This window comes from Ylistrum balloti, unplaced genomic scaffold (genome assembly GCF_031769215.1).
Source record: "Ylistrum balloti isolate Yb309-2 unplaced genomic scaffold, AGI_CSIRO_Ybal_v1 Utg370892, whole genome shotgun sequence".
Classification (NCBI taxonomy): Eukaryota; Metazoa; Mollusca; class Bivalvia; order Pectinida; family Pectinidae; genus Ylistrum; species Ylistrum balloti.
Genome location: NW_026782507.1, coordinates 849782 through 874510, shown reverse-complemented (window position 1 = coordinate 874510; position 24729 = coordinate 849782). Strand labels below are relative to the sequence as shown.

The 24729-nt window shown below is 35.2% G+C and overlaps 1 protein-coding gene across 1 annotated transcript in view; it reads right to left on the bottom strand.

Moving 5' to 3' along the window:
• Positions 1–2111: 2111 nt before the first annotated feature.
• The window catches only part of LOC132559315 (guanine nucleotide-binding protein G(o) subunit alpha), a 42740-nt gene continuing 20122 nt past the window's right edge, over positions 2112–24729 (bottom strand). The window contains exons 3-8 of the mRNA XM_060223925.1: positions 22471–22612; positions 12621–12781; positions 10951–11079; positions 10458–10587; positions 9422–9575; positions 2112–7644 (exon numbers count right to left, since the gene is read on the bottom strand). Of these exons, the coding sequence (XP_060079908.1) occupies positions 7457–7644; positions 9422–9575; positions 10458–10587; positions 10951–11079; positions 12621–12781; positions 22471–22612 (904 nt within the window). The 3' untranslated portion in view covers positions 2112–7456. The remainder of the gene's footprint in view (positions 7645–9421; positions 9576–10457; positions 10588–10950; positions 11080–12620; positions 12782–22470; positions 22613–24729) is intronic.

The window sequence follows — 24729 nt, the reverse complement described above, 5'->3', positions numbered from 1 at the left end:
TATAATTCTGTAGTCAATGATATCTGGTGACACATAAATCTGTATAGTTCTACAGTCCATGATATCTGGTGATCCATAAATCTGTATAATTCTGTAGTCCATGATATCTGGTGACACATACATCTGTATACTTCTGTAGTCAATGATATCTGATGACGCATAAATCTGTATAATTCTACAGTCCATGATATCTGGTGATCCATAAATCTGTATAGTTCTACAGTCCATGATATCTGGTGACACATAGATCTGTATAATTCTACAGTCTATGATATCTGGTGATCCATACATCTGTATAGTTCTACAGTCCATGATATCTGGTGACCCATACATCTGTATACTTCTGTAGTCAATGATATCTGGTGACCCATACATCTGTATACTTCTGTAGTCAATGATATCTGGTGACCCATACATCTGTATATTTCTGTAGTCCATGATATCTGGTGACCCATACATCTGTATACTTCTGTAGTCCATGATATCTGGTGACCCATACATCTGTATACTTCTGTAGTCCATGATATCTGGTGACACATAAATCTGTATAGTTCTACAGTCCATGATATCTGGTGACCCATACATCTGTATACTTCTGTAGTCCATGATATCTGGTGACCCATACATCTGTATAATTCTGTAGTCCATGATATCTGGTGACCCATACATCTGTATACTTCTGTAGTCCATGATATCTGGTGACCCATACATCTGTATAATTCTGTAGTCCATGATATCTGGTGACCCATACATCTGTATAATTCTGTAGTCCATGATATCTGGTGACACATACATCTGTATACTTCTGTAGTCCATGATATCTGGTGACCCATACATCTGTATAATTCTGTAGTCCATGATATCTGGTGACACATAAATCTGTATAATTCTGTTGTCCATGATATCTGGTGACCCATACACCTGTATACTTCTGTAGTCCATGATATCTGGTGACCCATACATCTGTATACTTCTGTAGTCCATGATATCTGGTGACCCATACATCTGTATACTTCTGTAGTCAATGATATCTGGTGACCCATACATCTGTATACTTCTGTAGTCCATGATATCTGGTGACCCATACATCTGTATACTTCTGTAGTCCATGATATCTGGTGACCCATACATCTGTATACTTCTGTAGTCCATGATATCTGGTGACCCATGAATCAGTATAATTGTGCAATTCATAATATGTGTTGCCAATTTTTGTACAGTTCCTTGGTAAGCAATTTCGGATAAAATTGATTGTGTCTAGTTCAGTAAAAACAATGGCATACTGTTCTGTAATCCATTTACAGTTTTGTAGTTCACATGTTCAGACATCACTGTTTTCAATGTATAATTAGTTCTCCTTGTCCAAGACGAATGTAGACGCGCTCTGTATATATGTGGTAAGGAAATGTTTCAGAAAAGGGACGGCCAGTGTTTAAACTGTAAACTGGTGTACACTGATTTGAGTGTTAGTACTTCAACTGTCGTTAATGAATATTCATGATACACGATATAAAATTAATCCAAACTTGATTTTGTTGTTGTAAAATGAGACTTGTGTTAATTGAGGTAATATTAAATGAAAATTGAAATAATCTAAGTTAATTTTGACGAGATTTCAGGTACAATTGAAGAAGACAGGTGAAATCGAACGTTATTACATGACTTGCTCGTCTTTCAAAATTAAAACCATAAGAGGCTCACCTTTCTGATAGTATGATTGAATGAGATTTAGATGTATTTGGTTCAAAATTGAATGGAACTCGTTTATATTTGGTTGAAACTGAAGGAGACTTGCTGGTCTTTCAAAGGTAAAATTGAAATATTAACTTCTCTGAAGGTATAATTCAACATTTTTTGTTTATTTGGTTTGAGAGTCGTTTTTTCTTAGGTTATATTTTGTAAAAAAAAACCTGTATTGATATGAAATCAGTCTTCGTGAGGGACTTTTACTGCGATAAATGGTTACATAGGGTAAATCAGAAAAATTTTCTTTTCTTGATTGTTACGACTTTTCAGTAATACACAGAGTATAAATGTTGTTTTTCAATAAAGGAACCATGAAATGTCTCTATCGTGTAAAAGAATGCTAAAATGAAACAAACGACAAGACATTTTTATGATAAAATGCTAGGTTTTATTTCAAGTTAATTTAAGATAGGGACAATGACACAAACAAGTTTTTTGTTCATTTTTGCAATTCGTCTACAACTTATGAAGAGATCGGCGATACAGTTTTGCATTGTGATGATTGATAATAATAGTACACATTGTCGGAGAAATACGTACCATTGAATCAGACTGACTTTCAAATGACTATGTTAAAACGAGGTTGTGTACGTCACTTCCTGTGTGTGTGGGTGACTAAAGATAGACTGACTGACGATTAGTGGATTGATACGGGATGTTATTGAACAGTAAGTGGAGCTGTTGCTGATTGGAGGGTTTGGATTTGCTGTTGTGAATCGCAGGTAAAAATCGGATGACACCATATACTACTGATCATCTTGAGAACACTAGTAAAGGGGACTAAAGCGTTGATGGATGGTTATACAACAGTAATCAGACGTAAAGGTTATCAGATTCGGCAAACTTTCTACCATCACACAACATAATGACAAACCAAGAGGTCAAAGTTCAAACAAGTACGTGTTTTTGAAACAAGATAATGACGTTTTGACGGTAGAGACTACTAGTGACACACTTCTGATTTTAATGTGTGCCCATACAAAAACTACTATCATGAGAACTGACTTCAGAATCAATAGGCTTTTTGCACTGTTCAGCGAAACGACAACACCATCTCGTCTAGTCCTAGTGATGTAGACAGAATTTGGTGTCAGACAAAAGTAATTGTCAGGGAATGCCCTGAATTAATTCCTCAAAGAGATATTATGAGGGGACCGACTTTTGAATTTAGATTTTGTATAAGAAGTAAGTGGTTTTACTAGTTATTTCTTGGTAATTAAAACCACTGTCTCACATAATGATGTTCATTTGTCGCAATTAATTCGAAGGGAAACTAATACATTTTCCACATATGTGGTAGTTTTATTTGTAGGATTTCTAGCAAGATACGACTATTCAGCATAACAAATTTAATATAAACATTGTATTAGCATAATCACAAACTAGCGACTGAAATTGTAGTCTGTTAAGACACCAACGCTTGGGTGATCGCCATTCCACCAAACAAATCACTATTGTTATAGAAACAGTATACATAGATATATTTATATATATATATATATATATTCAATTGGTGAGAAAAGAAAAACAGTTTGTCATGATAATCACATTTGACCTTTGACCTTTTAGTAAAATCAACAACCGTAGCCAACACATACTCAAGCAAAACAATATTTACGCAGATACCAAATATTCATTTAGAAATTAAATCCAAATTCTTAAGATGATACTCATTATCTACTCGAATCTTATATGTCACGTAAGGGGAGGATATTCACATTAAGTCTGGTTCGAAATTCAACAGATTCAATCAAGACTTCAATCACATAATTACATAGGTGTATTTGTTCTAATTAAAAAGAATCCTTGGCAAATCAGGATACCTTACATTGAAGTTTAATCGTGATAAGAAGCCATTGAATCTACGTATTATTTGTTATTTTACAAATAAATGGAAGGTTATATAACTTAAAGTTGTGCGCTGGAGACTACAAATGAACGAATAATTTCCTTAAAGGAGAAAAAATGTCTGTTAGATAACAGAAACGGTGAAAACATACAAGTTATTTGTTTTAGTCTGACGTGTGTCGACAAAGTTCCTCAGGAGAAGCCACAGTGAGGAGGTTCAATTATCACAAGGTACTTACATTCTGTGAATACAACGCAAAACTCGAGCAAATAATGTATTAGTATACTCAATGTTAATATGTAGATACACAACTGTCGACATCTAAATGAAAATGAAGAATAGGGACTGTTTTGCGGATAAATTAATAATTATCATATTATGAATCTAATCCATGGGATGCTGAATAAATTAATTCAAAAGCTCTATTGTGATGATTTTGCGGTCTCCCATGAGGCTAAACAGAAGTTGACTATCGCTACGTCGACGTCAGATAGACATGGAACACGTAGAAAGATATTTTGCAGGTTTTTTGTTGGTTAAACTTTTTTTTATTAATTCAGAGAAAGCAGAAGAAAGTGAATTATGATATAAAGAGATATGATGTAATATATTTTAACAATCATTCGATCTGGTCTATAATGAATAACAAACACAGGAAAGAAAAATAAACTAGGTATTCCACACACATTTAATAAATCCTATCGATCGCAACAGAGGAAAGGCACACGCGCTCGTCCTCCTGTCCTGATTTGACCCACCTTTCATAACACATCGACTAGAATCACAATACAATCAGATATTGCACTCGACAGTTCTATAATATACCAATAATAAATAAATAAGCCGACCGACTAACCGGTCGACGCATGCGTGATGACCGACTAACCGGCACACGCGTGCGTGATGACCGACCAATCGCTCGACGCATGCGTGATGACAATAAACTCGACAGAAGAGACTGGCAGTTGGCGTGCATGATATTACGTACACCAAGATATATATATAGTATAATACAGCATTTGAGCGTTTATGTCATACTAACATAAAACGGCTTACGGTGCCAGCGTCTTAATCAACATACATCAGCAACACTCGGTATACACTATAGTAACATGTACAGATTTAAATATTTGGTCCCCGCCCCTCCCTAGCTTCAAATCTCCGAGCATTGTCTGCCCTGTGATTTTATATCTAACACAGAATCGATCTTGTCAACTGGTCTCAATCTCATAAAAACACAGAACGTCTGAGATGACAAGCCATACATTTTTTCTTTGATGGTACTTTTTTTGACTGGCTGAGCATTGTATGGTCGATGTACCTAGAGGCGTTGTGCGTCCTTACTCCAGAGACTCCATTGTTGACACCCATAACTTGGGTCCTTCCTTTACTACCAAAGCTTTGTTCACAAAAAGTAAAATGAAGATAAATTGCACCTGTCCGTGATTTCACTCATTCTGTGTGAAATCGACGGAATTCCACGGTTCTTACGGAAGTGAATTACTCCTTAAGTCAAAGACTTCTATTAAAAATCACTTCTAAAAATATACAAATCCGAGCACTTTATGCACTCCCAACTGTTACCTGACTGAGAATGCCGGCATTCTCAATATCATAACGATTACTATTCACTTCACTTGTCATATTCATTTGCTAGGTTGATGTTTCAGTTGCAAAAACACAAAATTAAAAAAAATCTCTGGCGCTTCTCAATTAAGTCTCTATGCGCATGACAGCTGGACTACTTAGATCTCATTAATTAGCATATTAAACACAGATGTAAAAATATGTTAATAACACGGTAGTCATGGAAACGGTAATGGCGGTAGACCTGTCAATTAATCATGGTCAAAAACATGCTTTATTTTCGGATAAGCTGATCTGCAAACTCTCATTAAAGAGGAGGTAACTCTCAACTTACTCTTGTCATGGAAAGGAAAACAGGACTGGCTATACACGTCTACCACTACAATTACAGGAGACATCAAGTTATAAAATGTATCTACCGTGTCCAGGACTGTTTGCATCAAAGGAAACAAGTATATCATGGTATGCCACAGGAGTAGTGTATTTAGGAGGTAAATGTATATATAACTACCTGTGTATGTACAGGTACATCTGTTGAAGCAGAGATATGTAAATCCATAATTGTATGACATGGTGTTAGGACATGGTAGAGCCTACCCTTATACTTAGAAACCATCCCCACTTGTTATAATGTATAACATCATTCTACAAGTACCAGGGGGCTAGTTTCCCACTACTCCCGGCCCATAAAGGACGAAGCTTGGCAAGTCCTAGGAGGGCTAAACAGCCATTTTCTTTTTATAACTCTGGCAAACTGCCAAAGCATTCATGGTCCCAATATAGGGTAGTGCTCGAGCGGGCGATAACGATTCATAAAGTGGTTGTTATGAGTTACATAATACTTAATTTTGTATATATTTCCATTTATGTCAAGATTTAAAAAAAAGGATAAAACTTACAAATATCCACAAATATACACTATATTTTATCTTGCTTATAAATATGACACAAACATACACTGAACTAGAGAATGTGACTGCAAGCTACGGTACAGGCACTCAATCCATTCACTTACAGAACACATGGACAGATGTGTTCTTATACAACAAGATTTAAACATGCACTTTGATAAAAGAGAAAAACGAAGCACTTTATCCAGAGAGGTCCCCGCATTTATCATTACTGTCCCGTTATTTGTATTTTGTATTAAATATTCTAATTTTAGAATTTTCTTCGAAACGATTTCAATGTCAATATTACGAAACAATGAAGAAACATTGAGGTGCTGAAAGAATAGAATGAAATAGGTTTGTCTATAGGACCACGCATTTATAGCAAATATTCCATCACTTTCGTTTTACATATAGTTTACACAGTTACAAGTACAGTGTGCACAGCTCGAGTGGGTGATGGTTAAATAGCATGACAAACGTTAGTGTTTGTCCACATGTAAGTGAAATAGCCTTTTACAAACTAAATAATACCTTTTATTAGATACATGTATTTATCGCTTGTTCACAGGCCTACATGTTTCTCCCATCGCTATCACATAATACAGCATATATATATATCATATATATAACCATGTGACGCTGTAGAGTTGTATCAAGGCTGAAAGAAAAGAAAACCATATATATTGATCGTTACGAGAATATTAAAGTTCTCATGCAGAAGCCTACAGGAAGATGATACATCCATGTCCGGTCCTTTATGTTAATTTCTTCTTGAGTTGTCTATGTGCTATGCAGTTTATTTGGATATCGCATCGCATACGTCATTTCCGGTGTATGACGCCGTGCTATTAATCCAAGATGGCTGTGACATATTGGTATTGATTACCGATTTTTGCCTCAACGCCTGTCTATGAGGAACAACGCAGTGTTCGATCAATACTGACTTCAACAGGCTACTGAGCAGTTCAGAGAACAGATAACGACGGTAGCCTAGTAGTATGTTTCCGCCTCTCTATAGCAACGTATCACTCTGAAGCCAGAGCGAGAGAGAGGGAAAGAGGACAGTCCAATGCACATAATCTTTCACAAGAGAAATAAATCTCTCTAATATATGTCTTCCAGCTCTGATTTCACACCGTGTTTGTGTTGACAATAAATTCCTTCTTATGTCAACCATTCTGTCTCTGCAAGCAGTCAGGCATCGCCATAATTGGTATTTTGTTCATAATTTTATTTCAAATTTAAGGTCACATATTCTTACACTGCACATAAAAATCTCAACACATGCTCACGTCCGATCTGTATATAGATGATTTAGGAACAGCCCCAGTGACCTCGCCGGGTCCCAGTCTTAGGAACAGTCCCAGTGACCTCGCCGGTCCTAGTACAATCCGCATCCACGCAGGTTATTGGCTATGATTACGTCAGTGACGGCGTCAAATACAAACTGGATATTGTTGGTGTCCGTCGCGCACGTCTGGTGGCAGTAGATCTCTTTCGATGAACTCTTGTTCTTAGCCTCGAACTGAGCCTGAATGTAAGCAGCTGCCTCCTCATATGTTTGGTTTCCTGTAAACACAAAAGGTAAGCAAATGTTATTTTCGAGAACAACATTTAAGCATGAAGAACATAGGGCCATGTTAATTACTCCGACAGACTAGAAAATAAAGAATATCTTCATAATTCTCCTACAGTAAACTCTGAAGTTCATATATGTTTAATCCTTTTTTCTTTTCATTGGTTCGTTTCCATATTACAAGTGAATGAATTTTAATTGTGAAATAACAACTGTTTAAATGTAACAATGGTCAAACACATGGTTTAAATGATTTTTTCTTACATCGCGAAAAAAACAGTCACTTGGGATGTAAAATTAATACAGTCTTTACAAATATTCATGGCTGTGGGTGAAAACAAATCCACATTTGGTTTTATTATCTCAGTTTAAATCATCTCGATAGAGCTTGTTCCTCTTTATCTTAAACACAAGTTTCTGTGATTCATAACGAAAGACATGTGTTTTCTTTCAATTTTCATTTGCTATGTCGTTTGCTAATGACGGAAGTATTGTTTTGTTTGTTTTTTTAAAGAGGGTTTTTAAGCTACGTTTAAAATCACTTTTTCAAAAACGATGTTCCCAACAACAAGTGTTTTATAGGTTTTTAGGTCGAATAATACAAAACTGGGTGACGGTGGATTGGTTTATCTGCTTAGAAATGTAAAGCAAATATGTGGATGGATGATGCATTACCTGTAAAGATCAATGTTTAAGTGGAAGACATGGATTAAAATATAAGAAAAATAAAGCAGATAGGGAGAAAGATCTCAAGTGTAACAATGACTGCAGTGAGCTATTTTGGTCCTTTTAAGGTCAATTGTTAAACCACATAAATGAGAAATATGTGACAACCACCGGATAAAACAAAGAGTAATATAAACTACAATATATGGTATAGCCAAAACACCGACAGATGTTTCACTATTACCACAGGTACAATGTTATTATCACTGTCTAACGGATATTAAACCTGTCCTTTCTCTTACGCTTTACTTGTAAAATCGTGATACGATACAAAGAAATATTTCAAACTAAACATAATATCGGAGGTTTGTATGCAGAGAAGATGTCAGATTCCATTAAAAATAATATGGTATCAATTTTTTGAATGTCAAATGTTTATCAAAATAAAAATCCCATCCTATTTTTTATTTCACTTCATATGTACGATATTATCTATCTAAGATGTATGATTTTGTCTTTTTATATCATTTAACGTCCTATAAATAGCTCTGGTTATTTAAGGACATAAAATGTATGAACCTTCAACTTGGTACATACAGCACTGCTATCATGCCAAGCCATGGATGCAATGCTCTGGAGAATAAAACCTGCCAACATGTCAGTACCAACTTTCAGTGCCTATCCTATCAGTGTTAAGACATGGAAGAAATGAAAACGATCTTCTTTTCAATCAGCATTGAAGTCTAGGTAAATAGGTCAATAGTGAATAAATTTCATAATGGGTGATCTCAACGAAAACGGGACACTGATTATACACCCCACTATCGATAAAACAACAGAGTGAACATATTTGTCGATAAATATGGACTACTACGATCCATCTGTAAATCGAAAGAGTAAACAAATTTATTGCTAAATAAAGACTTTTAGAGTACTTCTAGAAAAGAAAAGGTAAACAAGTTTGTCATTAATAGAACCAACTGGGATCCTTCAGAGAGAAAACTAAAGATTAAACACAAATGACGCTGTGAGAGGATTATTTAAATCGTTCAAGAGGCAATCGATGGAAGCACTTATTTCTGACTATGAGGTATCGACACTTGCCTGTGTACTCATTGAAACAGATGGTCAGTGATGACTTCTTGATCTTCTCCTCGAAGAGATCCTTCTTGTTCAAGAACAGAATGATGGAGGTATCTGTAAACCATTTGTTGTTACAAATATTGTCGAAGAGTTTTAGACTCTCTTGCATTCGATTCTGAAATGAGACATAGGCATCATTTACAGTAGACGTAAGTTATGACAGGTCAGATAGGGGTCTGGACGTAGAGATTAACATACCAATAAAGACACGAAGGATGAAGGTAGAGATAACATACCAATAAAGACACGAAGGATGAAGGTAGAGATTAACATACCAATAAAGACACGAAGGATGAAGGTAGAGATTAACATACCAATAAAGACACGAAGAAAACAAACCAACATCTTAAAATACTAAATCACACATTACCTTTCCATGTCTCGTAATAGATAATTTTCTCAAAAATGGTGAAAATCATACAAAAAGCAGTAGGACGTTTTCCAATTAACAGTAAATTATGAAAAACGATATGCATATACAAAACTGTAGCTGGAATCTAGATTTTTAAAGAGCTACAGCCAAATGGTACCGTTTGAGAAATTTTATATTCATGGAAACTCAAAAACAATTTTTCCAATGTAACTGACGATCATACAACTTAATACGAAGAACTCATATCACTGTCACACGTTACACTTTATCTTCTCATCTGACAAATATATAATCGTTACGAGAGTGATACTATTTACGTTTGATGGACGCTTGAAAAGTGATACATCTGGTATTGTAAAATGACAATAAAATGTGACATTTCCTTTCGTAGGGTAAATAAAGAAGTACTTCCTGTTCTCTATGTTATGCAATTTGTATACTGTTTTCTATATATACATAAATGATTACGTGACCTTTTGCTACAATCGGAAATGGATCCATGTATCAATGTTTAGAGCACGTGTTGATATTTATTCCGATGAAAACCATCAAAAAGGATCGCCCACAAAACAAAAAATTTGTGTAGGGTTCCAGCATATGACTTATTGTGAGCAATTTACTTACTGTTGTTTCATCCTCGTGTAAGACCTGGTCGTACTCGCTCATAGCAACACAAAATATAATTGCTGTTACATCTTCAAAACAATGTATCCACTTCTTCCTTTCCGACCTTTGACCTCCTACATCAAATAATCTAAAAAGAAACAACGTATATGTCCCAAAATTTGTTCTTGACAGTGAGATCGCCATTGTTATCAATAAACGGGAACATCAACCCTTAAAATAAAGTTAAGATGTTAAAAAATAGTTCAGATGTAAGTAAAGAAGTTAAAATTTATTCAAGAAATTTTAATACATTTTATTTTAATCAATGTTTTATTCAATAATCCACTACCTTTATTCAATAATCTAAATACCATGTAATATTTTATTGTTAACTTTGAGATCGAAGAGCAAGGATTAAGTTTAAGTTTAGTCCTTTCCTGAAATATACATGAGACAGACGTCCCATTGAGACATAAATCAGACAAATGGTGGGTTTAGACAGAATACTTACTTGAAATTTAAATTCTTAAATGAGAAGTGTACTTCAACAATGCCAGTCGTCTTAACCCTTGTTCTTAATATATCTTGCTCTGTAGGCATATAATCTTTTGATCCTAATCGATCTAAATCATCTAAAAAGCTGTAAAAAGAGAAAATGAAGAATCAATTATTTAATTATCACAGGAGAAATTGGCCACTATTTGCACCAGACCATAATCGTAATTGAACTCAGTATAATTTATTATATGATTTTTTTTTTACATAATTAACTACTAACAATTCAGTTGTTGTTATCGGTTGCAAATGGGAATGATTGTCAAACAGAATTCTATATTTTATAGATATATAGATGATTGTCAGGTTCATTTTTCATTTCAATTCCACTTAACACATGGTTTTCACCCGTTTTCTTTTCTGTAAACTCTTTAACCATTAAACTTTCGCATTGCATACTGTTTACTGTAAACAAGCTCCTGTTTAGGTTTGTTAGAATTATTGTTTTGAACACTAGGGAATAAGATAATTGTTTTGTTTACGAATTCCTTTCCAACAACATCAAAAATCATGAGACGTCGATCATAATCAGGGCACCGGATGTCAGCGTTGCAAGACATTAACAGCTACGTTTGTTTTAAGGTTTTGATATCCAAGCCATAGTCAAAAGAGGACGGGGTATCAATCGATATAATTTGTCACCTGGGTGGATATATATTCTACCTCAAAATTAACAAGAATTGTTGGAATTTGTTGAAAGTAACTGCAAAATTATTATCTTGATGTGCTTTAGCGAGAATTTGTCATTTTCCAAACACCAGACATGTATGTAATATAAACACAAGATTCATCCCAAGGTTTTATATGGTACAGTATACAATTTAATTCCAACTTTAATACTAGTATAAACAATGAATTGATACACATTGGATTAAACTTAATTAAATGCAGATTTTAACCACAATATCGTAAAACAATTAAACTTCCGGTCTATTAAGGAACACTGTTTACTGAATACCAGTTTTAACGATAAATCAATACACATTATTAGACTAAGCATGAATAAATGCACATTTTAATGAAATTATCATAAAACATTTAAACATCCGGTCTGACGTTTTTGTTACGCAGACTGCAGACATATAATACGCAATCGTCCCACGGGTGTCAACGATCTCTCGTAAACCCATGCTATTTAGAAAACAGTTGTTATGACTTATAATTTCTCAAACCGTCGAATTCTCCTCGTTATGTACATTGACATTATCACTGACGTTTTAAACTGCATTGTCATTTAGAAGCATGCAACTTCCGTGACCTTTTCATGTAATAAATAGTTTTGACCTACAACGGGTAGCTGTATATAATGATGTTTTATGTAAAACGTTCGATCATTATCATACGTGTTAAAATCATATGTTTTTTTTCATTCCTCTCAACAAATTGATAAAATAATTTCAGAGAAATATTGAACACGTTCGGTAAAAATGTCACACATGAAGAAATCTGTAAAAGACATTCCATCTCTAACCCAATGAGAATCGTCTAGCGAATGGTCCATTTTAAGTTGTAACGTTGTAAGTCACCTGTAAGTAAATTTTCCATTCTATCTTTAAGTTTTATAACGGTTATTTGAAATTAATTTGAATTAAACAATACGTCATCATATAAATTAAAGTATCGTACTATTTCGCTGAATCGTTAAGCTGGTATTCGTTCGATCTTCCGAAGCACTCCTGAACACCAGTATCGGCCCATAACCGTTTCATAGCAGCAAGAAGTTCCTCTGAGAACGGCTCGGTGTCCTCCATTCTGGCTATCACATCCAAGACTATCTTTGCATCAGACTGAAACATATAAGTAGACAATTAACTAAACTAGGGGCTGTATTACGTTAGTAAATAATTTATAATAACCCCAATCACCTGTAAGTGGCTTGATTAGCAGGGATGGTGATTTCATCATGATTCGTATCCATGCACACTAAAGACAGGAAACATCACCCGATCATCTTAAGAGTCGTCAGGTTTTTACTGGATTCAATCATCAAAATTCTTATATAGTTAATAAAATGTTTAAATAGACGCAAAACATCATATTGTGTATAAATCTTACCATGTTTAAATAGACACAAAAAAACCACATTGTGTATAATTCTAATCAAGTTTAAGATATAGCGACAAACACACAGTGTTTTAAACTGACAAAGCAGCACCTTAAAACCTGCATCACATTTACATAATCTTTTTTAAAAAATGTTCCAAACATATAAACAGTCAGTAATTCAGTAATACAAAGCTGAATTGTCCCATGTGCATTGTAATATACACGGTGCAATATACATGTAATTCACTCTAGTAACAATACAATATAATCAAGCGTTATTACTTGTGGAGAATTTCATATGATTGTTTCAGAAACACTGGCTCCGATAGCTCAGCATTAAAAATATATCTTCTGCGCGATAGTTTTGTTAGTCTCAAGGCAATATATTGTCATTTTCTGTTATTCTGCCATCCCTCTAGTTCACCCTAAAAACACAAAATTCCTCAAGCATAGTTTAATATAGGCTTTCTTCGTCCGGAGTTCGGATTGCATGTAGGATTCTGTTGGTATGTGGGTACTTTCATTGTTGCTGTTTATTCGGCTAGAAAATATGATTTTGGAATTGTTACATTCGCAATTCAAAAAGGAAGATGTTGGATTGATTTATGTGACCTGGTAGATTGTCATGATACCGTAACAGTGACACTATCACTGATGGACACCGTCTGTGAACCTCCACCAAACCCCCACCAAACCCCACGACCAAAACAACAAATAGTTTGGTGTATTGGTGCTTTGCGTTCTATTAACAGCCTGGGTCATTTAGGTATGTGTCAGGTTTGGTTGGTGGGAGAAAGCGAGAGTTCCCGGAGAAAAACCAACGTCCTGCGACCAGTACCTGACGACTGTCCCATGTAAGCCTCGAGTTGGAGAGCTTGTGATAAAAAACCTCATCGCGGCCCATCTCAACCAAATACGGCAAACATATGTTCATATATACGTTACTCGATATCTATGGCACCTGTATATTAATTGGAATTTTTCTAGGTAGTATATTCCCACAACCTAAAACAGTCGATATCCCTTTAAAACATCAATACCTGTATAAACGCGCAATGTATACCTTTTCCACAGACAGGCTACGTGTTGGTCACTGCTATCTCATTACTTTAATGAATTATTAATGCAAATACGTCTAGCTATCGTCGATATTTTCCTCTCCAACAGCAACAGTCGTAAAATACCCGTAATACATTTATCATGTAAATTCATTTTCAAGTAGGTCTATAAAATCCAGGCCAGCGGCAAATTATGTGTACAGTAGTACAGTATTCCAATAGATTAGTTTATCATAATATAAATTATACAGTTTGAAGTACAAACCTACAGTGCTGACAAGACCATTGTGTTATTAACACGGGTGTGTTTATCTATGCAGGTCTATAAAACCTTGTTATATGTTACTGTATTCTATGTCCGTCCTAGTCTGGGTGAAACATTGGCCTGTGTTTATGCAGCTACTGTATGCAATGTTAATCGTCTACCATGTGATTTTACTCACACCCTACTCAATGTGTCAAGAGTGGGTCGCACTGTACCGCCCGTAACATCAGAAAGACGAACATACCAGGCATACGCGGGGGCTAATGTGATATTTATAGTGTAATGACTGCATAGACACAAACATAACCAAAGTCTAGGCACAGCACGTGTGTAGGACCGACCGCGCCCCCTCCTGCGTCTCGTGTCAGAATCAGAAATGCCCACTTCCACCGCATCAACAGCAGCAGTAGCAGCAACAACATTTAGTAAACCGTATTATGGGATGGAAACATGGCTTCCAGCGAGTGCATGTGGACGGGCTCTCTCGCTAGCGTTCCCTATACATAATAATTTGTTAAAGACAAGAATGTAAGCAGACTAAGAACAACACTATGAATTAAGAAGACGGAAACATCTAGGTTTACCTGTGAATGAGATTGCCTATCATTAATGAATGATTCTCTCGATGGGTTGCCATGCCAACCAGCCTGCCATCTTCCATCAATAAAGAGCCCTAACTCTGCCGGTTGAGAAATAATGGCTACCATTGATTATGGTATGGACAGGAGAGAGTGTTGGCTGGTGTGCGGCGTATGTGTACAGTCAATGTCACAGAGCCGTGCAGGGCGCGAGACGGCGAGACCGTGTCAGACCACCAATTTTGTATTCAAACAGGAAACGACGGGAATACTCATATTCCTCTGTATTCTATCAGGAAATGACAAGAATACTCATATTCCTCTGTATTCCGTCAGGAAATGACGGGAATACTCATATTCCTCTGTATTCTGTCAGGAAATGACAAGAATACTCATATTCCTCTGTATTCTATCAGGAAATGACAATACTCATATTCCTCTGTATTTCACCAGGAAATGACAAGAATACTCATATTCCTCTGTGTTCTATCAGGAAATGACAAGAATACTCATATTCCTCTGTATTTCACCAGTAAATGACAAGAATACTCATATTCCTCTCTATTCTATCAGGAAATGACAAGAATACTCATATTCCTCTGTATTCTATCAGGAAATGACAAGAATACTCATATTCCTCTGTATTCTATCAGGAAATGACAAGAATACTCATATTCCTCTGTATTCTATCAGGAAATGACAATACTCATATTCCTCTGTATTCTATCAGGAAATGACAATACTCATATTCCTCTGTATTCTATCAGGAAATGACAATACTCATATTCCTCTGTATTCTATCAGGATGCCGGGGACATTCATATTTCTAAAATTCCATTTGAAGTATTCTAGTAGAAAATTCAAGAAATGTTTAATCCTAATATATAATATGATATAATATATAAAATGATATATACATTCGAAAAATGTTATCCCGATAGTGGGATATTGCATACAAATATATTCATCTTGTATTGTTGAACATGCGTTCAAATGGAGCTCGGAGCTTTTTTTAACTCGTAAATGAAAAGCGTTTCCTCATTGTAGTGACACTGCAATAATACTATAGAAAATAAACTATTGAGAATTAACAAGAAATTAAGTAGAATTGGATTCTTGAGTAAGATTGTCCACTAAATCAAATATCAAGGAAGACTTTTTCTTTGTAAAACACCAAAATTTGAGAACAATGAAAAAACATAATTTCATAGTTTATGTTCATACAATGAAAAGAAAAAGCTAACTACAGAACGCGACAGTAAAATAATGACCATCCTGGTGTTTGACACAAATGTCTTACAGCAGAAGCGCTTACACTACCGGTGCACCTGGTCTGACTCTCCTTTAACTTTTTCAGGAGTCCTCGTGTGAATACTTCTCTTGCCCATATTTTGTCAGTTTCATAGAATTTGTGATTAAATTGTGATTCTATTATTATATTATTTATTTGTTGTTGTTGTTGTTTATACCTGTAATCCTTATTGATGTCGATTTCTATTATTTGTACACTATGAACACTGAGAATATTAAAATGAAAACATTCAAGTATGACCAACGATATGCTCAAATGCCGATGAACTGTGTTTGTCTTCACGCATTTCATTTACTGATACGGACAAGAATTTTGCAGATATTAACATAAAACTTCTTCAAAAGTACGCCCTCGATTTTTTTCTGATAATATTAAACCATATTCTATGTATCAAAGGTTGTCTAGAAATGAAACCTGTAATCTTCTAACAAAACTTAAAACCCCGTCATATTAAGAGGATCTTAAGTCAAACTGATAGCAACATCAAAGAGTATTAATATAACAGGTCCATCGAGATTGTAAAGGTGGAAATATATATCATCACCTTAAATCTACTAGCATAAATCATACAAATTTTAAATGGAGTTTCATTTATAATTTTAAAAAAGTATTCAACTACTACAACATTAAGAAAAAATATTCAAAATATGAAACAAAGAGTCCTCAACACTGGATGCTACGGTAGATAAAACTACAATTACCGTAATGTTCAGTAAAACAGCTACAGTGTAATGCGAAGTAAAATTATAGTTATCGTAAATATTCAGTAAAATAGCTTCGGTGTAATGTATAGTAAAACTACAGTTACCGTAAATATTCAGTAAAATAGCTACAGTGAAATGTAGAGTAAAACTACAGTTACCGTAAATATTCAGTAAAATAGCTTCAGTGTAATGTATAGTAAAACTACAGTTACCGTAAATATTCAGTAAAATAGCTACAATGAACTGTAGAGTAAAACTACAGTTACCGTAAATATTCAGTAAAATAGCTTCAGTGTAATGTATAGTAAAACTACAGTTACCGTAAATATTCAGTAAAATAGCTACAGTGTAATGTAGAGTAAAACTACAGTTACCGTAAATATTCAGTAAAACAGCTACAGTGTAATGTATAGTAAAACTACAGTTACCGTAAATATTCAGTAAAATAGCTACAGTGAAATGTATAGTAAAACTACAGTTACCGTAAATATTCAGTAAAACAGCTACAGTGAAATGTAGAGTAAAACTACAGTTACCGTAAATATTCAGTAAAATAGCTTCAGTGTAATGTATAGTAAAACTACAGTTACCGTAAATATTCAGTAAAATAGCTACAATGAACTGTAAAAAACTACAGTTACCGTAAATATTCAGTAAAATAGCTTCAGTGTAATGTATAGTAAAACTACAGTTACCGTAAATATTCAGTAAAATAGCTACAATGAAATGTATAGTAAAACTACAGTTACCGTAAATATTCAGTAAAATAGCTACAGTGTAATGTATAGTAAAACTACAGTTACCGTAAATATTCAGTAAAATAGCTACAGTGAAATGTATAGTAAAACTACAGTTACCGTAAATATTCAGTAAAACAGCTACAGTGTCATGTAGAGTAAAACTAAAATTACCGTAAATATTCAGTAAAACAGCTACAGACTAATGAACTATATCGGGTAGAAAACAGATCTTAGAAATAAACGGTGTTTTTGCATTGGCTAATAAAAAAATGTCAAGTTTAAAACTACAAAACAATGTAATATTGAAAGATGGTGACAATAAAAAAATATGAACATCTTCCATGTTCGGGAAAAAAAATCAACATTCTACACAAAATTTGAACAATAATAAAGATGCTGAAACATAGTGAGGATCGGAAAACAACAAAGAAAATTCAGGATCCTTATCATTATCAAATAGCGGCGATGCAATATTTATATAAATATTTTATCCATATTTGTAAACAATAAAAGTAAACAGTAAGGCAAGACCTTAAAATCAACAAGATGTTTAAGGTCCTTAAATAAATAGGTACGAATATTGTTCAGAAAAAAAATGTTGATTATGAGAGTGTAAAAAGTTGAATTCAAATAAAAAGCAGATTTGTCAATGAAGTGTGCCCGTGGCTACAGAACTAGTGAGAAAAAGATAAACTAAATGCATTCAAAGTGTTGATGAGATGTGTGGGGAAGTTACAATGATAATACTACCTTTGTCTCCTGTAGTTGGAAGGAAAACATAAAACAACATTCATAATTATACAGATCATTGGTAGACATTGCTAACAATGTATACAGATAGTCGACTTTGTAGCCGAAATACAGAGATAAATGTCTTTCTTATTTCAACTCAGCATCGCATTCATTTCAGTTTTAAACTGACCACTGCCTCATTTTCCATTTCACTCTGGTATTTTGTAACGTTGCAAAAATTGTGTGTTTTCAAAAGCCAGTCTTCCATTATTCCCAGCATAATTTGGACCATTTGGTCTAAAAGTTTACCCGAAATAAACACTTCGGATATACATCGAAAACTAAAAGATTGCTTCCAATACACTTACATGATAATTAAAGATAAAGGAATGTAAGGAGAAAAAATGAAAATTTCAGATCTTACAGAAAAAAACAGATGGTTAAAATTGGCATTAAAACCCATTTAAGCTAACTAGGCTTTGATCAACTAGCTTACACGGATCTACCAAACACCCTGTCAATGTTCATCGAATCATAGAACCTAATAAATTACGGTACATCATATGTGATGACTTTTTGTTGTATTGCCGTCAAAGATAGGGATACTGGACTGTAGGTCAATATACTATTACACATTGTCGTGGTGTAGTGATGTAGGAACACTGGACTGTAGGTCAATGTGGTTACATATTGTCGTGATGTAGTGATGTAGGCACACTGGATTGTAGGTCAGTAAGGTTACACATTGTCGTGATGTTGTGATGTAGAAACACTGGATTGTAGGTCAATATAGTATTACACACTGTCGTGGTGTTGTGATGTAGGAACACTGGATTGTAGGTCAATATAGTATTACACATTGTCGTGGTGTTGTGATGTAGGAACACTAGATTGTAGGTCAGTAAGGTTACACATTGTCGTGGTGTAGTGATGTAGGAACACTGGACTGTAGGTCAATGTGGTTACATATTGTCGTGATGTAGTGATGTAGGAACACTGGAATGTAGGTCAGTAAGATAACACATTGTCGTGATGTTGTGATGTAGAAACACTGGATTGTAGGTCAGTAAGTTTACACATTGTCGTGGTGTTGTGATGTAGGAACACTGGACTGTAGGTCAATATAGTATTACACACTGTCGTGGTGTTGTGATGTAGGAACACTGGATTGTAGGTCAATATAGTATTACACACTGCCGTAGTGTTATGATGTATGAACACTGGATTGTAGGTCAATATAGTATTACACATTGTCGTGGTGTTGTGATGTAGAAACACTGGATTGTAGGTCAGTAAGGTTACACATTGTCGTGATGTTGTGATGTAGAATCACTGGATTGTAGGTCAGTAAGGTTACACACTGTCGTGGTGTTGTGATGTAGGAACACTAGATTGTAGGTCAGTAAGGTTACACATTGTCGTGGTGTTGTGATGTAGAAACACTGGATTGTAGGTCAGTAAGGTTACACATTGTCGTGATGTAGTGATGTAGGAACACTGGATTGTAGGTCAGTAAGGTCACACATTGTCGTGGTGTTGTGATGTAGGAACACTGGATTGTAGGTCAGTAAGGTTACACACTGTCGTGGTGTTGTGATGTAGAAACACTGGATTGTAGGTCAATATAGTATTACACATTGCCGTGGTGTTGTGATGTAGGAACACTGGATCGCAGGTCAATATAGTATTACACATTGTCGTGGTGTTGTGATGTAGTGATGTAGAAACACTGGATTGTAGGTCAATATAGTATTACACATTGCCGTGGTGTTGTGATGTAGGAACACTGGATTGCAGGTCAATATAGTATTACACATTGTCGTGGTGTTGTGATGTAGTGATGTAGGAACACTGGATTGTAGGTCAATATAGTATTACACATTGTCGTGGTGTTGTGATGTAGAAACACTAGATTGTAGGTCAATATAGTATTACACACTGTCGTGGTGTTGTGATGTAGAAACACTAGATTGTAGGTCAATATAGTATTACACACTGTCGTGGTGTTGTGATGTAGAAACACTAGATTGTAGGTCAATGTAGTATTACACATTGTCGTGGTGTTGTGATGTTGGAACGCTGGATTGTAGGTCAATATAGTATTACACACTGTCCTGGTGTTGTGATGTAGGAACACTGGAGTGTAGGTCAATACAGTATTACACACTGTCATGATGTTGTGATGTAGGAACACTGGATTGTAGGTCGATATATCATTACACAGTAATATTACAAATTGTGTTTACAGAACGTTAGAAACCTTTAATATGTGCAGTTTTCATTATTTCTCCATAACTTATTTGTTTACATTATGTCTCGCTCAATATTTTCTTAGGCGCCTAAAACCGTAATAAGCATGTCTGTATTTGGTAAATTAATATACAAAGTAGGTGATTTAAAACATAGCCTTATGGTAGGCAACGGGAAGTTTAAAACATTAATCTGGAGACACATCAGTATTGATCCATTTCGGATCCATATAGATCATTCGTTCCTACAGGAAGTTTTTTTAACAATATGGCGTTGTTTTACTGATATCCTATTCATTATCGTGTGTTCCTGTGTAAACTGATCTCGGTCTACCTCTACTATAAAAGCCTTTAGCGTCGGTATTTATAGTGCATTGTCTACTGTTTATAATAAATGGTGATCATTGTCCCAGTGTGTTTGAGTTACCGTGATTGTTGACCAAACATATGGTCAGTATGTAATGAAGCCCCTTGGGGTACTATAAACATCACGTTCTTTCTAGTAATCTATCTCTCCCTCCCGATTCTACACACATCCTCCATAAACTCACGAGCAAGTTCCTCACACACGTGCAAGGCGTTTGGTCTATAACGAGGATCCTCCTCAACACACAGAGACTAAATTTGTGAGAGAGTATAGAATCACTACGTGTAATGCAGCATCTGTATCTATTTTAAAATCTGAGTATCCCTGCAGCAGGACCCAAAAGCCCAGCCCAGTGAGTTATATTTGGTTTGCCTGTTAATGAGAATCTCCGTTGATTCCTATATTCTAGCAGGCAAACGGATGAGTCACTCTCTCTCTACGCCAACGAAATATCGCTGTTCAAAGCATTAGATGTACACAGATCTACTACGGCATCGAATGGACTAAGATACCTTCCTCTCCTTCCCTGTCAAACGTTCTTGCGAACTTACGACTCGTAAAATGGTTAATCAGCTTGATATACGTGTCAAGCATATGTATTGATATTAGACAACGTTTGTTTTCTTCACAGTCAGAAATAATCATAATAATATAAGCATTTCTAGGCGATGACAAATTATATTCAGTTTGATTCTACATAATGGTTTAGATATAATGTATACTAACATGGAGCCCATACCACTACAAGTAGATATTTTCTTTAGTTCCTCATTCTATGGTTGTGTGATTCTTATATCACCTTAAAGACCTATGAACGTGACCACTGAGTAACTACCGAGGATCTGTAATGGCCCTAGCCATTATGAATTCAATAATTAGAACGAGTCTCTTGATGTATTGAACATATTTTAAAATTATCTGAAGACTTTTTTCTGGTATGTGAAACTAATGAAAATGAAAAATGTAGTTCTATTCATCAAAACACAAAGAAGACCATTTTTTTATTTAATGGAATTGAATTCCCCATATGCATTACCATTTTTGGAAAATCATTAATTATATGCACATACATATCGCCAGATTACGTTTAAAGATATTTTATGGGAACGTGCGGCCTTTCATGAAACAATCTATTCTGTGACTTTTTTGGGAATGCTCTTTCTGAACTTATGAAATTACAAGAAATCGATGATAGGTTTGTTTATGTAACTATGCAAAATTGCTAGCAAACTGGGGGGGAGTCTAAAGAGCTGTCATAAGGCTAGTAACCAGTCGTGTTGTTATGGTAGGTGACGTAGTATTACGTAAATATAGGAGAATAGTAGAACACATACACTAGTCAAGGAAACGCTTTCAAACGTATCTATGTACGAATCAAACGTCATGGTGACAACCAGTTTTATTTAGGTTTGTCAAGAACCTCACCTCACGTTCGTTATCGCCGTACGGGATGTTTAGTGTGCTCATGGCGCGGACAATAGCTACCAGGGACTGGATAGTATTACTGTACACCACGGGTTTGTACTGTTTGTTGTCTTCACTTGTAAATCCGCCTTCATGGATAATTCTGTGAACAGAAAAAAATATTTTAACCACAGCTCAAAAATATACAAAAATCTACAAAATATTGAATAAGTGTACATTTCAGTCTTAACGTATAATGCTATATTAAACTTAAAATGAACATATATTTCCAAGAATGAGTAAAGCTGCATTTCATTATGACAACACTAAAGACCAACACTGGTATCAAACGAAAATACACAATAATAGAGCTTACGTGACCTATTTATACTGAAGCACGTGTATGATGACGACAGTAAATTATAAACATTCAATTTTTTTCACATGCTGATTAGCACACTACTATGTTTAAAAAATATGCTGCTAGTCATATAATGAATCGAAAATAAAATAAATTAGCTTGCCTAAGATAATACCATTGGACGTCAGAAAGGTTCGTTAAACGAAATGCATTGTTTTACAAAGTCACAATGATTCTCATCAAAGCAAACATTTTTTTTTTGGATAATGTTCACACTTAACTTAAAAAAAAGAGTTTAAAAAAATGTCAGCTCGTGTGTTGGTTATAGCGCGTGAAACATGATTTTATACCATAAATGAAGGATGAGAAACAGACAAAGTGTAGGGAAGGAAAGTCGTTGTGGTGGAATGTGGAACAAGAAATGGACATGTTGTTGGGAAAGAAGGTCGGCCCAGTGGAATGTTGGATAAGAAATGGACACATTGTTCGGAAGGAAGGTTGGTCTTGTGGAATGTGTTGGGAAGGAAGGTCGGTCTAGTGGAATGTGGAACAAGAAATGGGCATATTGTTGGGAAGGAAGGTCGGTCTAGTGGAATGTTGGACAAGAAATGGACATATTGTTGGGAAGGAAGGTCGGTCTAGTGGAATGTGAAACAAGAAATGGACATATTTTTGGGAAGGAAGGTCGAGCTTTGTGGAATATTTGACGAGAATGATCCAAGGGAAGATAGGAATGCCGGATAAATTCTGTTTTTATGTCTATAATATCGTCAGGATATTGCAAACATGATTTCCTTCCAGGGAGATTTATATGGAAAATAATGACTTTTCATACGATACGTCTTTGGACGGATTCGTTCCAAATAGACGAAGAACATTAAATGTTGTAACTATATTGCTGCAGCAGGAATTAAACTTAACGTGATCTTTAAAAAATGGTTACATGTTTCCTAAACATCAAACAATTCTACCGCGGTATTTTGGGTCATGTATTTGCTGATAATAAATATGCTCAGTTAGTATTATTTCAGTGTCGTCTCTGTAGCAACATAAGTCGAATTCCCGACTTACGTTAACTTGCTCATTACTGAAAAAAGCTGGATGAAAGCCCCGGCTTCTGTTCCAAACGAACTTTTTGTTCGAGAGTACTGCCTTTGTCATTAGTGTATGATATAACACGATGTAAGCGTGCAATGTTTCAGACAATAAACGTCGACATGAAAACCTATTCTGCACCATCATTTTACACGCCTGCTAGAAAATATGCATACATTATTCATTGGGAAACACCTATCATACGATCTGATACTCCAACACTAGACAGACCCAATCAATCGGCTTGCCAACTGAGTACAGAGACCATGGGGAATGACATTCACAGCAATAGATCAAGAGGTCAACCTGTTCTGAAAAATAGGTCGAAGGTCACTTAACTTAATCCCGCGATGTAATCATATAGTGAGATTAAAAAAAACATGGGATATTGGAGAGAAAGCTGTTTCCTTCACAAGGGCGAAATTTATTTTTAAGTGGTAGTGAATAATGTTTCCTAAATTACGTCATAAACAGTTCATTCAGGTCTACGCTCGAACAAACCTTTTGCTGTATGAAAATACACTTCGACATGGTGATTCAGCACACAGATCACAACAACAATCATACATGTACTTATATATACACATATAGATGAATTCTGAAACGATCTTGTCATCACACAAAAACAAGAGAGCCCTTTTTATTTGAATGTTTTGTATAGCCAGGCATTGGAGATTTCACAGTAGCCAACGAAGAGAGAGGATACTCGGTTCTATGCTTGGTTGGTTTGGCTTTCTGTACCAGTTGTAAATTGGTTCCAAGATTTGTTAAAATCGCTGAAACCCGAATTGCTGGAAAGGAATGCCAAGTGTGTATGTACTAAT